The 13,952-nt window shown below is 36.4% G+C and overlaps 1 protein-coding gene across 12 annotated transcripts in view; it reads left to right on the top strand.

Moving 5' to 3' along the window:
- ATOSA (atos homolog A) overlaps positions 1-13,952 on the top strand; it is a 121,556-nt gene that overhangs the window by 89,686 nt on the left and 17,918 nt on the right. For 8 of the 12 annotated variants that reach the window (XR_012022480.1, XM_072808567.1, XM_072808565.1 and 5 more), the window contains 5 exons: positions 6,776-6,960; positions 8,228-8,430; positions 8,753-8,878; positions 10,022-11,852; positions 13,617-13,736. Coding sequence is in view for 10 of the 12 variants with exons in the window: in XM_072808567.1 (XP_072664668.1) it covers positions 6,776-6,960; positions 8,228-8,430; positions 8,753-8,878; positions 10,022-11,852; positions 13,617-13,736 (2,465 nt within the window). In the remaining 2 variants the exon portion in view is untranslated. Of the gene's footprint in view, positions 1-5,195; positions 5,895-6,775; positions 6,961-8,227; positions 8,431-8,752; positions 8,879-10,021; positions 11,853-13,616; positions 13,737-13,952 lie in introns of those variants that run through there. The other 4 variants (XR_012022479.1, XM_072808559.1, XM_072808562.1 and 1 more) reach the window with 3 other exon arrangements.

The following is a 13,952-nucleotide window of genomic DNA, read 5'->3' as shown; positions in this document are numbered from 1 at the left end:
GTTAGCAGTACAGTCTGTTCATAGAACACAGTGAAACTTAGCCATGTGGAGGTAAAATTCATGAGCTTGGGACTGTGCTCTAGGACTCTGAAGTAACCATTCATAGCCTAGATGTAAATTCTGGGGAAGAGTATAAAATCTGTGAAAGATCAGTGTGAAAGTGAGTTAGGAAGGACTCTTTTGTGGACAAAAATTGGGAATCGGGAAACTCTTCAGAAATCTCAGACTTGTTGGAAATGAGAAAAAGAAGCCATGTTTTATAGGTTAAAAAAAAGCAACAGTGGCACAAGGAGGGAAATGAGTAGAATATGGTATAGGGAGCAATTTGGCTGGAACAGAGACTATGTGAGGAGCAGTAAAAGAGATGAACAAGCAAAAGTGGAGACAATGAAGACTCCATAGGTGGAGTCTGAAGTAGGGTCACCTCACTGTATATCTCCAAGGGGCAGCATTCACTTCAGAATCTGGCGGGGCACAGCCAGGTATGGTGGTTCTGGCCCTAATGTCAAACTTAAAGAATTCACTTTGGGATCAACAGGCAGTTGGGTAGCCAGTAAAATAAACACAGAAAGCTTTGAGCTGAGAAGCATGTAATAGAATGGCTTTTCAGGAAGATTAATTGGACTAGGGTACAAAGTGAGTAAAAAGGGACTTAGAGTCCTAAACCATAGCTAGGATACTATTGTAGTAATTCAGGTATAAAATAAACAAATAAAATATTTTAAAAAATATAGGAGCCTAACTTGAGGTTAAAAAGGAAGTTTAAATCCAATAAAATTTTATGTTTTATTATTTATTTTATTTATTTATTTATTTGAGAAAGAGAGAGTGAGGACAAGCGGGATGAGGGGCAGAGGGAGAAGCAGGCTCCCCGCTGAGCAAGGAGCTCCATGCTGAGCTCAGTCCCAGGACTCTGAGATCACGACCTGAGCCAAAGGCAGACACTTAACCGACTGAGCCACCCAGGCGCCCCAGGGACATTATTTTTACAGCACCTCCCAGGTTGTTCTACTTCTCTTGTTATTGTATTCCATGCCATGAAAAACATGGAATCTTTCTACTACCTTGTCAGGCTTTCAAAGTAAACTGAACAGCATATACAACAGCCCAGTGATGTGTAAGACATTCTTCTTCCATTACATCTAGACAGAGTCTTGAAGTAGCTTTGAGCCATACTGGGTTTTTGTTCTAAATGACTATGTGATGAGTACTGGTTCAGATGGGCTCCTAGTTAGGGTCTCTTGAAAAGGAGATAGTGGTTTTGGCCTCTCTCCTGGGTTTTTTTGTTTGTTTGTTTGTTTTTTGTTTTGTTTTGTTTTGTTTTTGAGCAACTTCTGAATAACAGAGATTCATAGACTCTCTGAATGGAAAGAACTCTTGCAAATCTAACTGAGCTACCACTTGATAATCTAAATCCCTCCAACCCCCACCCCCCACCCCTGGCATGTGTCTATGAATCTGTCCTTGAATACCACTGGTGATGATAAAGAATTTACTTCTCATGTGAGTTAGTCCATTTTATCTATGGATCACTCTGATCAGAGTTTTCCCAGTGGCCAAATTGTTTATCTCTTTTGTTGAACAGATGGGGAACTTTAAAAAACATGGTTAAACTCTAGAGCCAGAAGTGCAGGCCACTACAAGAGCAGCATAGCTCCCAGACAGACTGGGATGTAGTCATAATCCTTATTGAAGTCTTAGAGGTAGGACTCTACAACTATGTTTTGAGTCATTAATCACCAGTCTTCAAAGATACATCCTTTATAACCTTGAAAATTTATAAATGCTTTGTTTTCTTCAATGTTATGCTTTACATCAAATAAATTATTTCTTCTAAAATTGTTTCTTCTAAAACTATTAGTAAGCCCCAACAGTCCATATTTGTCTAGATATGAAATACTTTTTGTAAAAGCAAATTGTTTTCAGAAGCCCTAAGATAATAATTTATATCTGGAATAATCTGTGTCCTCAAAATATTAGGTTATATCTATAGAATTTTCATTAGCATAACAAATTTCTCATTTACTATTCATATTCCTTATGGTAAACTCTGCTGTCTGGTGTTTTAGAGATTGACATTATAGAAATTTTAACTATACAACTTTTCTAATGGCTACCATGATTTAGTATTCTCATTTCTTAAAATTCAGACACCCATAAATTTTTCCTGAGAAATTCCTAAAGACTGTCATCACATAGTCCACATGCATTTAGGTAGTATTTTAGTTTTTATAATACCACTGTATAATCCCTGCTATTCCTTGTAATTTTTTTTTAAGATTTGTTTACTTATTTATTCATGAGAGACACACGCAGAGAGAGAGAGAGAGAGAGAGAGAGGCAGATACACAGGCAGAGGGAGAAGCAGGCTCCATGCAGGGAGCCTGACATGAGACTCCATCTCAGGTCTCCAGGATCATGCCCTGGGCTGAAGGCAGCCCTAAACCGCTGAGCCACTGGGGCTGCCCCCTTGTAATTCTTATGTAATATTTGTATAGATAACTAATAGGTAACTACTGTCATCTCTAATCTTTGTTTCACATTTTTCTTTTTTTTTTTTTTAATTTTTATTTATGATAGAGAGAGAGAGAGAGGCAGAGACACAGGCAGAGGGAGAAGCAGGCTCCATGCACCGGGAGCCCGACGTGGGATTCGATCCTGGGTCTCCAGGATCACGCCCCGGGCCAAAGGCAGGCGCCAAACCGCTGCGCCACCCAGGGATCCCTCAAATTTTTCATTTAAATATTTAATACTCTGGCTAGCTCAGTTAGTTATCCAAAGGATTATAGACTCCAGTCATGATTTTGGAGAGCTTTTTTTTTTTGCTTTTTATGGTTTTTTTAAAGTAAGCTCTACCCCCAATGTGGGGCTTGAACTCATGCCCCCAAGATCAAGAGTTATATGCTCTACCAATTGTACCAGCCAGGCACCCCTGGAATTTTTTTACCTTACCATCTGAGGAGATGATGACTTAACTCAACCAAGTTTTAGCAAATGCTGTGTTATTCAAAAGTACTTTTCACAATAGTTTAGTTTTTATCAACTTGATGATTCCTACTGTGTAAGCCATTCTCTGCTGGGACTGTAGTGATAAATATAGTTTGGCAGGCATAAGGATAACACTCTTATACTCCCTACTCTTGTGCCCTTTCCCTTTTCTTTCTTTTCTTTTTTTTTTTTTTTAAGATTTTATTTACTTATTCATGAGACACACACAGAGAGAGAGAGAGAGAGAGAGAAAGAGAGAGAGCGGGGCAGAGACACAGGCAGAGGGAGAAGCAGGCTCCATGCAGGGAGCCTGATCTGATATGGGACTCAATCCTGGGACTCCAGGATCACGCCCTGGGCCAAAGGCAGGCGCTAAACCACTGAGCCACCCAGGGATCCACACCCTTTCCCCTTTCTTAAGAAAAAACTTAGCAGGTCAGATGAACTACAGATCTTTTTTTTAAGTAGTAGCACATAAAGATGAGACTTACTACTTAGGTTGTCCACCATCCTTGTTATTCACATGGAGTAGCTGTCATCTTGGCGTCGTCACTCAGCATTCCATAGATTAGGAGCCACTGCTCTACCACAATTCTTAGCTTTTCAGGATTACCTGACAAGTTTAGGGGAAGAAACAGGATGAGCCCAGAGAAATCTCCCAGGAGCCAAAATCATGCCATGTAGCCCATGACAAGTCTTAAATAGCCTCGAAAATCCACAGAACCAACAGAGAAGGGGATTGAGTAGAATCTTTTACATCTTTTGCTTCCATCTGAAGGACACCACAGGAGACCCTTGATTTTTAATCTTAATTGGTTTCTTTTTTTTTTTATTTAAAGATTTTTACTTATTTATTCATGAAAGACAGAGAGGGAGAGAGGGAGAGAGAGAGAGAGAGAGAGGCAGAGACACAGGCAGAGGGAGAAGCAGGCTCCATGCAGGGAGCCTGACGTGGGTCTCAATCCTGAGACTCCAGGATCACGCCCTGGGCCAAAGGCAGGTGCCAAACCTCTGAGCCACCCAGGGATCCCCCATCTAATTGATTTCTTGAGTAAAGTTGAAAGCTAAGACTACTCTCTTGTTTGCACATTATTGTAAATTAGAGTCCTATTCCTGAAAACTACAGATCTTCCTTGACTTCCAGTGGTTATGTCCTGATAAACCTATTGTAAATTGAAAATATCTTAAGTGAAAAAAGCACTTATTACTCCTTAGCTAGCAAACAAAATAGCTTAGCCTAGCCTGCTTTGAATGTGCTTAGGACATTAGCCTGCATCTGGGGAAAGTCATCTAACACGAAGCCTATTTTATAATAAAGTGTTGAATATGTTGTAAAATTTATTGAATACTGTACTAAAAGTGAGAAATAGGATGGTTGTACGGGTACAGAATGGTTGTAAGTGTATTGGTTGTTTACCCCCTCCATCATATGGCTGACTGGGAGCTGGAGCTCACTGCAGCTGCCCAGCATCACAAAAGAATATCCTACCACATTGCTAGCCTGGGAAAAGTTCAAAATTCAGAGTAAGGTTTCTACTGAATATATATCACTTTCACACCATTGTCAAGTCAAAAAATCATAAGTTGATCAAGGATTGTCTGTAATTCTATACAATAAATGTTCTAAAATGTGTTACTAAAATATAGCATATATATTATTTTACAAACATATGTTAAGATATATCATAGCAATATTTATAGTTGCAATGAAAGAAAGCAAGTATGGGGTGGTTAAGGACCTAGATTCTGGAGCTAGACTCTGTAGATTCAAATTCCGACTTTGCTACTTACTAGCTGGATGATCTTGAGAAAGTTACTTTTCTATGCTTCAGTTATCTGCAAAATGGTGCTAACACTTCTCACCTTTGGAGCTGTTCTGTGGATTAAATTAGTTAATGTATAGAAAGTACTTAGAACTAGCAATGCCTGACAATATTACTAAGTGTTGGCTGTTGTTTTATGTGTTGCACATGGACATTTTAGGGACATTTTTCTGAATGGTTTTTAAATACCAGCTCAATAAAGTTAGCTTTTAAGGCTGCTTCTTTTCCTTAAAGCCTTCCTAAAGCTAGAAATAAGCATTCTTCATCATACCCTTCAAGGCTATTCACATCTGACTCCAGTTTCTTTTCCTTGCTTTCTCTATACAAATTTTCTACTCAAGCTCCATTTTCTAACTCCTGCTTCTGCTCAGTGCCTACCTCTTTTTTTTTTTTTCAGTATAGTTGACATACAATGTTATATTAGTTTCATATGTACAACATAGCAATTCAGTTTATGCTATGCTCATCACAAGTATAGCTACCATCTGTCACCATACAACACTATTACAGTATTATTGACTATATTCCCTGTGTTGAGACTTTTATTCCTGTGACTTATTCCATAACTGGAAGCCTGTATCCCCACTCCCCTTCACCCATTTTGCCAATCCCCCAACCCCTTCTGAGAACAGTCAATTTGTTCTCTGTATTTATAGGTCTGATTCTGCTTTTTGTTGATTTCAATGCCAACCTCTTTTGCAAAATTTTACCACTGTTATCCAAACAACATTGGAATTTATCACATGCTGTAGTATCCTATTTGCTTTTATTTTTTGTTTTTGTTGTTTTTTGTTGTTTTTTTTAGATTTTATTTATTTATTCATGAGAGACAGAGAGAGAGAGAGAGAGAGAGAGAAAGGCAGAGACACAGGCAGAGGGAGAAGCAGGCTCCATGCAGGAAGCCCGATGTGGGACTCCATCCCCAGTCTCCAGGCTCACGCCCTGGGGTGAAGGCCGCACTACACTGTTGAGCCACCTGGGCTGCCCTCCTATTGGCTTTTAACTCATTTGTGAATCAAAAACCTTTTGCAACCAGGAGCTATATGCAGTACAACTCTGTATCCCCGTCACCGAATAAGTGTAGTAAGTACTTAAGTTATATGTTGTTTACTTGGATTGCACAACAAATTGAATTTTGTGTTTGTGCATTTGCACACATGTTCAACCTGTGTAGCAAGTTAACACTTTTGAAATTTAACTGTGTTTTGTTTGCAAACTTGGAGCATTTATGAGAAATTTAAAAGTTACTGCAAGTAAGTAAAAACAGCTACAGATTAAATTGTTCTCAACTGTACAGTAACCAAAAAAACACACTTTATATGTTGTAATTTGTGTCTGCATCGCCTGGTGGATAATTACAGCATTACTCTTTTTGAAATTAATACTGTGGTATAGCATAGGCAGAGAAGGACTCCATAACTCTGAATGTCCACAGCACAGAACTGGGGTTGTGAGAACAAGGAACTAGATAGATAAGAAAGGAGCAAGGGAGAGGGGAGAAACATGCATTTGAATTTACATCTTCAATGTTTGACAATAATAATAAAGCATCTTAGCTAAAAATGTGACACAAGCCTTTTTAATCTTTTGGTTATTGGTGGGATTTTACATATGAAAACTGTTGCACTTGACATCCAAAAATCTAAATATCTATAGGATTATAAGTGTATTCCTGAATTCTTACACATTTGAATTGAAGTTCACATAGAAACAATTTTGTGCTGTAATTTTAACCATCTTTGTCTTAACTGAAATTTGGAATAATCCATCCTCTCCTTACCCTGTATAACTTGTGAATCAAGAGTTTACTGTATTTTAATTGCCTCATTTTTATTTCCCTTTCCCTCTTTGTTAGTAAATATACTTGAATATGGATTGTGATATTAGATATTTTTGACGTAAAAGGTGAGCTCTTATCAAGAATACATTACATTGGAGACTCTTTTTCTTTTTTTACGTACCAGATACTTTAGATGAATATTTTGAATATGATGCAGAGGAGTTCTTGGTCTCTTTGGCCTTGTTAATAACAGAAGGACGAACACCAGAATGTTCTGTAAAAGGTCGCACAGAAAGTTTCCATTGCCCTCCAGCACAGTCCTGTTACCCAGCAACTACCAAACATGAATGCAGTGACAAGCTGGCTCAGGTAAGAATTATGTGTTGAGTATTTTTTATTTATCTTTTATGTCAACTGGTTTAAATTCGGTCATCATCTTTGGTACGTGGTAATTATAATGTTGACATTTAAATATAAAATCGGTTAAAACTATAATGAAAAAAATCCTAATTCTGGACCATGGCTAATAATCTTGATCTTAATGCTCTTGAAAGCACAGCAGGTGCCTTTGTAGATCAGCTTGCAGGTTGACGACCAATTTCATACCTGCCTTCTCCCGTGCCAGATTTAAAATTATTGTTACTATTGACTTTGTGTTTATTTAGTAGAATTATCTTCATGATTATTTTCCTCACATTAGCCAATTTCTCTCTGATAGTCCTTTCTTTTTTCCTATGTCAAGATATTTTTTACTATCATATAATGTTTAAAAATATTTATTTTGGTAGGTAGTAAAATTTGTTATAAGGATTTTTCTCAATAGTTTGTTTCTTAAATATAGTCTTAAATTTTATACTTTTTTTTTTTTTTTTGCGATTTTATTTATTCATGAGAGACACAGAGAGAGCAGGGAGCCTGATATGGATTTGATCCTGGGACTCCAGGATCACGCCCTGGGCCAAAGGTAGATGGCTCAACTGCTGAGCCACCCAGACATCCCTTTACACTTCTTTTTTTTTTTTTTTTTTTTTTTTAGATTTTCTTTATTTATTTGAGAGAGAGTGAGCATGAGAGAAGGGGAGGAGCAGAGGGAGACAAAGAAGCAGACTCCCTGCTGAGCAGGGAGCCCAATGCAGGCTTGGTCCCAGAACCCCAGGATCATGACTTAAGTCAAAGGCAGATGCTCAGTCACTGAGCCACCCAGGTGCCTCAAATTTTACACTTTTTAAATCTTATCTATTTTGATCATTTAATGAAAATTAATTTTTAATATTTTGCTTTCCACTTAGAATGAATCTTTCTTCTGTAATGATGATATAATTTACATATTAGGCTGGGCCATCTCAAGGCCTGTCAGATTTGTGTTGTGGCAGTTATTTTTCTGCAAAATAGAGCAAAAATATCCCTCCAAGAAAATTTGCATCACAAATGTTTAGTGCTACATCTCACACTCTAGAACTCACTAGTGTTAACCCATTATTTAATGATGAAATCTAAATAGACAAGCCTAAGCAAAGCTCTGCAATTGATAACTCATTTGTCATAGAGTTGTCTGTTTTACAATTATAATTTTAAAATTTAAACATGAAATTTTTGGCCCATCAAGACATTTTGCTTATATTCATTTTCTCTCAAGTGTCGCCAAGCCAGAAGAACTAGGTCTGAGGTCTCATTGTTGTGGAAGAACAACCTTCCAATCATGGTGGAAGTGATGCTACTACCAGACTGCTGCTACAGTGATGATGGACCCACCACAGAAGGGATTGATCTTAATGATCCTGCAATTAAGCAAGATGCATTATTATTAGAAAGATGGATATTGGAGCCAGTTCCTCGACAGTAAGTTGCACAGAGTTATAAGTTGTTGGTAGATCAGGTTTTCCATTGCTTTCTATAAATTATTTTAATAATCTATCATGTCATTGAATTCTTCTATTTATGTAGTAAAATTTAAACATTTCATACTTGTGTGACTTGAAGTAACACTAGTAAGTGCACTTCTATACTCTTGAAAGCACACATCCTAAATGTTTTAGCTTCAATCTTTCTACAATTCAGTCATTTTGTACTTGCTGACATTTATTTTTTATTTTTATTTTTATTTTTATTTTTTTTATTTTTTTCTTGCTGACATTTAAATGATACTTTTTACTTCCCTTAGGAGTGGTGATCGATTTATTGAAGAAAAGACTCTTCTATTGGCTGTCCGCTCATTTGTGTTTTTTTCTCAATTAAGTGCTTGGCTGAGTGTTTCTCATGGTGCTATTCCACGAAATATTCTTTACAGGTATGTCTAGGGCAAAATAAGAACAGTGCATATTCAATTATGTTGGTTAGATACTGAATATTTTACCTTTTAAGTAGTTTATTTCCTTCATTCCTAAATGTAAGTAGATAAAATTTACTGAAGTTTTTCTCAAAAGTTAGAGAAATTTAAATGGGAATCAGTATGAGTTTTGCTTTTTGGGTTAAATTTGGCATAGAATAGTTTTCAGAACATTTTTTAGCTTTCAAAACCAATAGTGGATATAATGCTGCCAGTGTATACACAGTAGAAAACTTTCTGGGCTGCTGAGTTTCCATAATGGTATACTTACTTAATTTTTGTATCTTGAAAACTATAAATTTACAGGCTGCTGAACAGCTATCTAATTGTCTCTGTAGGCAGGTGGCCATGAGATGAAGAGCATTTCTTAATCACCTTGTATAAAAGAATTAGCTGACTCTATTTATTTAGTAGTAAATACAAAGTCCATTTTTTCTCTTTTGACAAGTAACTCATAATATTCTTAAGCTTTAGGGACACCTGGGTGGCTCAGCATTGAGCATCTGCCTTTGGCCCAGGGCATGATCCTGGAGTCCTGGGATTGAGTCCCACATCGGGCTCCCTGCATGGACCCTGCTTCTCTCTCTGCATAAGTCTCTACCTCTCTCTCTCTCTCTGTGTGTCTCATGAATAAATAAATAAAATCTTAAATAATAATAAAAACATTCTTAAGCTTTAATGCTTATGTGGGCTAATATTCTTAAAAAAATACATCTCTCAAAATGTATTGCATCTGGGTGGCTCAGTGGTCAAGCATCTGTCTTCAGCTCAGATCACGATCCAGGGGTCCCAGGGTCAAGTGCTGCATCAGGCTTCCCATGGGGAGCCTGCTTCTCCCTCGACCTATATCTCTGCCTCTCTCTCTCTGTGTCTCTCATGAATAAATAAATAAAATCTTAAAAAGAGATACTCTCTGTTCTAAACTATTGTACTTTATTTGGTTTTATCAGAATGACATGCATGGTAAAGTAGCTGAAAGTAAAGCCTTGATAGTAATTAATGCAAACAAAGATCAGTCTATGACTGCCTAAAATTTTTTATAATATACTATAATGTTATGAATTGTATAATCCATTGATTCTCTATTTTTCTGTATGATTCTAGAATCAGTGCTGCTGATGTAGACCTGCAGTGGAATTTTTCACAGACTCCAATTGAACATGTGTTTCCTGTTCCTAATGTTTCTCACAATGTGGCCTTGAAAGTCAGCGTGCAGTCCTTGCCCAGACAATCTAATTACCCAGTGTTGACCTGTAGTATTCACACTAATATTGGCCTTTATGAGAAAAGAATTCAAGAACATGAACTTAAAGCCCATCAGCACCGCAATTCTAATGAAGCTGAACAATGTAGTACAAATAGTTCACAGCGTCTGTGTAGCAAACAATCTTGGGCCCTGGCACCTGAAAACGCAAAAAATGGCACAACTTCAGAGTATACTGCAGCTGTCAAAAATGTCAAACTGTATCCAGGCACTGGCAATAAATCTGACTATGGAACATGTCAAGCTAATATTCTGGGCTTCAGTGGTAGAGGAGATAGAAAGTCACACGAAACACCAGTGAGAACATTAAAATCATTTTCAATGATTGATTCCAGTGTATCTAGCCACCAGAGTTCCTGGCCATCAGTTGGTGAGACTAATCCTTTAATAGGTTCTTTAATTCAGGATCGACAAGAAGTTATTGCAAGAATTGCTCAGCATTTGATTCATTGTGATCCAAGCACTTCACATGTTCCTGGACATCCATTTAATATGCAAGAGTCTAGTTCACTTAATTCAAAACTTTTCCGGGTTGCACAAGAAAATGAAAACGTGAGAAAATGTAAAGAACCTTTCTCCATTTCTTTTGGTAGTCCGGAGCTTTCCTCCTCAGAAGATACCAGCGAGGGAAAAATTCAAGTAAAAACAGAAACTCTTCGAAGTGCAACTGGCATTTCTGATGGTCTTTATTCTCGTCAGTCTGTTGGTGAGACTAATCCTTTGATAGGCTCCTTACTCCAAGAGCGGCAAGATGTTATCGCAAGGATTGCTCAACACTTGGAGCATATTGATCCAACAGCATCACATTTGTCCCGGCAGTCATTCAACATGCATGACTCCAGTTCGGTTCCTTCTAAGGTGTTTAGGAGTTTGTATGAAGATAAAAATTTGTTGAAGAAAAACAAGGATGACACTTCCATTTCCATTTCTAATACAAAATTTTCCTTTTTGGAAGATAGCAGTGAAGGGACAAACTTAATACCCAAAAAATCATTGAGTTCTTTTAAATGCGATAGTAAAGTCAAGTCCTCTTTGAAACCTCAAATAAGAAATCTGTATCAGGACAATCCTAGTGAAATCATCCAAAATACATTTCAAGAGAGACAGAACAAAACCGCTGGTATATTGACTCCCTCAAATATGCCTCACTGCAAAAAAAATAACTTAGATTTGACAGTCAGATTGGAAAATACACTTTCTGAGTGTCAATTTAAGGAGCAAGAAATTAGCAATGAAACTGATAAACAGTATTCAAATTGCAACAATATTGAAAAACAAATTTGTACAAATAAATATAAAGAAAAAATAAAAAATGAAAATTGTAATCCAGAATCTTTTAACAATGATCAATTTGAGGATTCTAAGAAAAATGACTCAAAAATAAAAACTGCTATGTTGGAAATGTCTGGATATTTGAACAAACATGAAAACAAGTGCTCAAATAAAGACTTTAAAAGGCCCAAAACATGTGAGCAAAATAATCAACTTAATAGTATAGAAAATTATCTCAGTAATAATGAAGTTTTCAAATGCAAAAAGCCAGACCAATTAAAAAATGAACAGGATAAGAAAGAAGAGACAATTGATGAAAAATTTCAAAACTGTTCTCAGAGAAAGAATATAAAAAACTGTTTGTCTACATGTGAACGATTAAAAAGTACAGAGGCACTGGTAGGTAACATCTAATATTTCAAATATAATTCTCATTTATTATAGTTTGAATTTTGTTTTACAGGAAATTTAGTTATGAAGGCCCAAGGTGCCCACTAATTATAATACACACAGTCTATTAAAATAAACCTGCAATAAAAGTAGTAGTAACATCCTTTGAAAATAACCATCTTAATAGCAAATGTTAGGTAAATTCTTCCTGTTGCCATTTTTGGTTGTTTCAATATTCTGAACAATTGCTGGAGAGTAAATAGGCGTCAGAAATGAAATTCATATTAACTTAATGTATTGTTTGTTAGCAGCTCTGGCCTAAAACAGTGTCCCCATTGTGCTATGCCACTGCTCAGCTAAGGATTTTAGGAATGTCTATGGTGAAATCACTAGGCTGTTGGTCAGAATAGTTGGGTTCCAGTCCTGACTTCACAATTTGGTCCCTAAGTCACACTGACTAAGTCATGTAACTTTTAAAAACTTCAGTTTCCTCAGCTTTAAAATAAGAATGATAAATCTCTTGTGCCTATCTCAGTTGTGACAGTCAAATAACAAATTTTAAATATTTTGTAGGGACCCCTGGGTGGCTCAGCAGTTGAGTGTCTGCCTTTGGCTCAGGGCGTGATCCCAGGAGTTCCGGGATTGGGTCCCGCATCGGGCTCCCTGCATGGAGCCTGCTTCTCCCTCTGCCTGTGTCTCTGTTTCTCTCTCTGTGTTTCTCATGAATAAATAAATAAAATCTTTAAAAATAAATAAAAAATAAATAAAAAGTTTTGTAAACCTTCGATGCACTATGTAAATAAGATACTTCAGTCATTTCCATTTGATTTACCTTTCTACCAAACTATTTTTAACTTTAGAAAATTATTGTTATGCTTAAATTTACTAAGTACCCAAGCCCTTTTCTGAATATTTTACACATGTTGGCATACTTAATCCTTCCACTAAACTATGAGGTTAGGTGTTATTACTAACTCCAATTTAAAAAAGAGGACCCTTAGCTTGGAGAAGTTAAGTATCTTGCCCAAGGTCACAAAGCTAGTAAATGGTAGATAAGTCTTTCTGGATTTTTATGAATTTCTTTCTTTTTTTTTTTTTAAGATTTTATTTATTTATTCATGAGAAACACAGAGAGAGGCAGAGATATAGGGAGAGGGAGAAGCAGGCTCCATGCAGGGAGTCTGATGTGGGACTTGATCCTGGGACTCTGGAATCATGCTCTAAGCTGAAGGTAGACACTCAACCACTGAGCCACCCAGGCGTCCCAGGATTTTCATGAATTTCTGGTTTTTGCGCTTAAACTTGCCTAATTGTTAAGGACTAGCTTGTTTCCAGTATCACTTCAAAAACATGGTACTGCAGCTGCGTTAGATATATTTTTAAGTTTGCATTTACTATATTTCTCTGTTATGCTCCACCAAATTATATGCTCTGAGAATGGCTCTTAATATCAACATAGTTTTATATTTTAGAATATTCTATTTTTTCTACCTGTGAGTAGTTGTTTAGTTAACAAATTAAAAATATCAAATGTTAGCTTACCAGATATTAGATTCAGTATTTATAAATATGACCATATATTGATAAGGCAATTATATTTGGACATACTTTCTTTAGAATATTTGAATTTATTCAGTATCCTAGAAAAAATTTAGAAATTGTTTTCTGATTAAATCTTCACCACCAAGGATGTAATACCTCACTACGTATTAGAATAAGACTAAAACCAAAAATTACTTAAATATTAACATTAAAATCTAATTATTTTCCTAGCAGAAGACTATACCACTGAAACATTCAAGTGTCTGGCGGAAACATAATTTTCATTCCTTAGATGGAATCTCAACGAGAGCCTTTCATCCTCGAACTGGATTGCCTCTTCTTTCAAGTCCTGTAAGGTTTTTTTCCTCTTATTCCATATTTAACATTGGAAACATCTAAAATGTTTACAGATCATTTTATCCAAATTGTGTTTGAAAAAATTTAAATACCTTTAACAGAAATTTCCAGTTAGAAAACATTTTATTTTTTGATGTATTTAATAACTATGTGTTAACATGGGCAAAGGCTAAAATTATGAATAAAAATATTAGGATTATAAAATTTCTC

The sequence above is a fragment of the Canis lupus genome, chromosome 32 (genome assembly GCF_048164855.1).
Source record: "Canis lupus baileyi chromosome 32, mCanLup2.hap1, whole genome shotgun sequence".
In the NCBI taxonomy this organism is placed as follows: Eukaryota; Metazoa; Chordata; class Mammalia; order Carnivora; family Canidae; genus Canis; species Canis lupus.
Note: the sequence above shows the minus strand (reverse complement) of the source record. Positions and strands in the feature narration are given on the sequence as shown.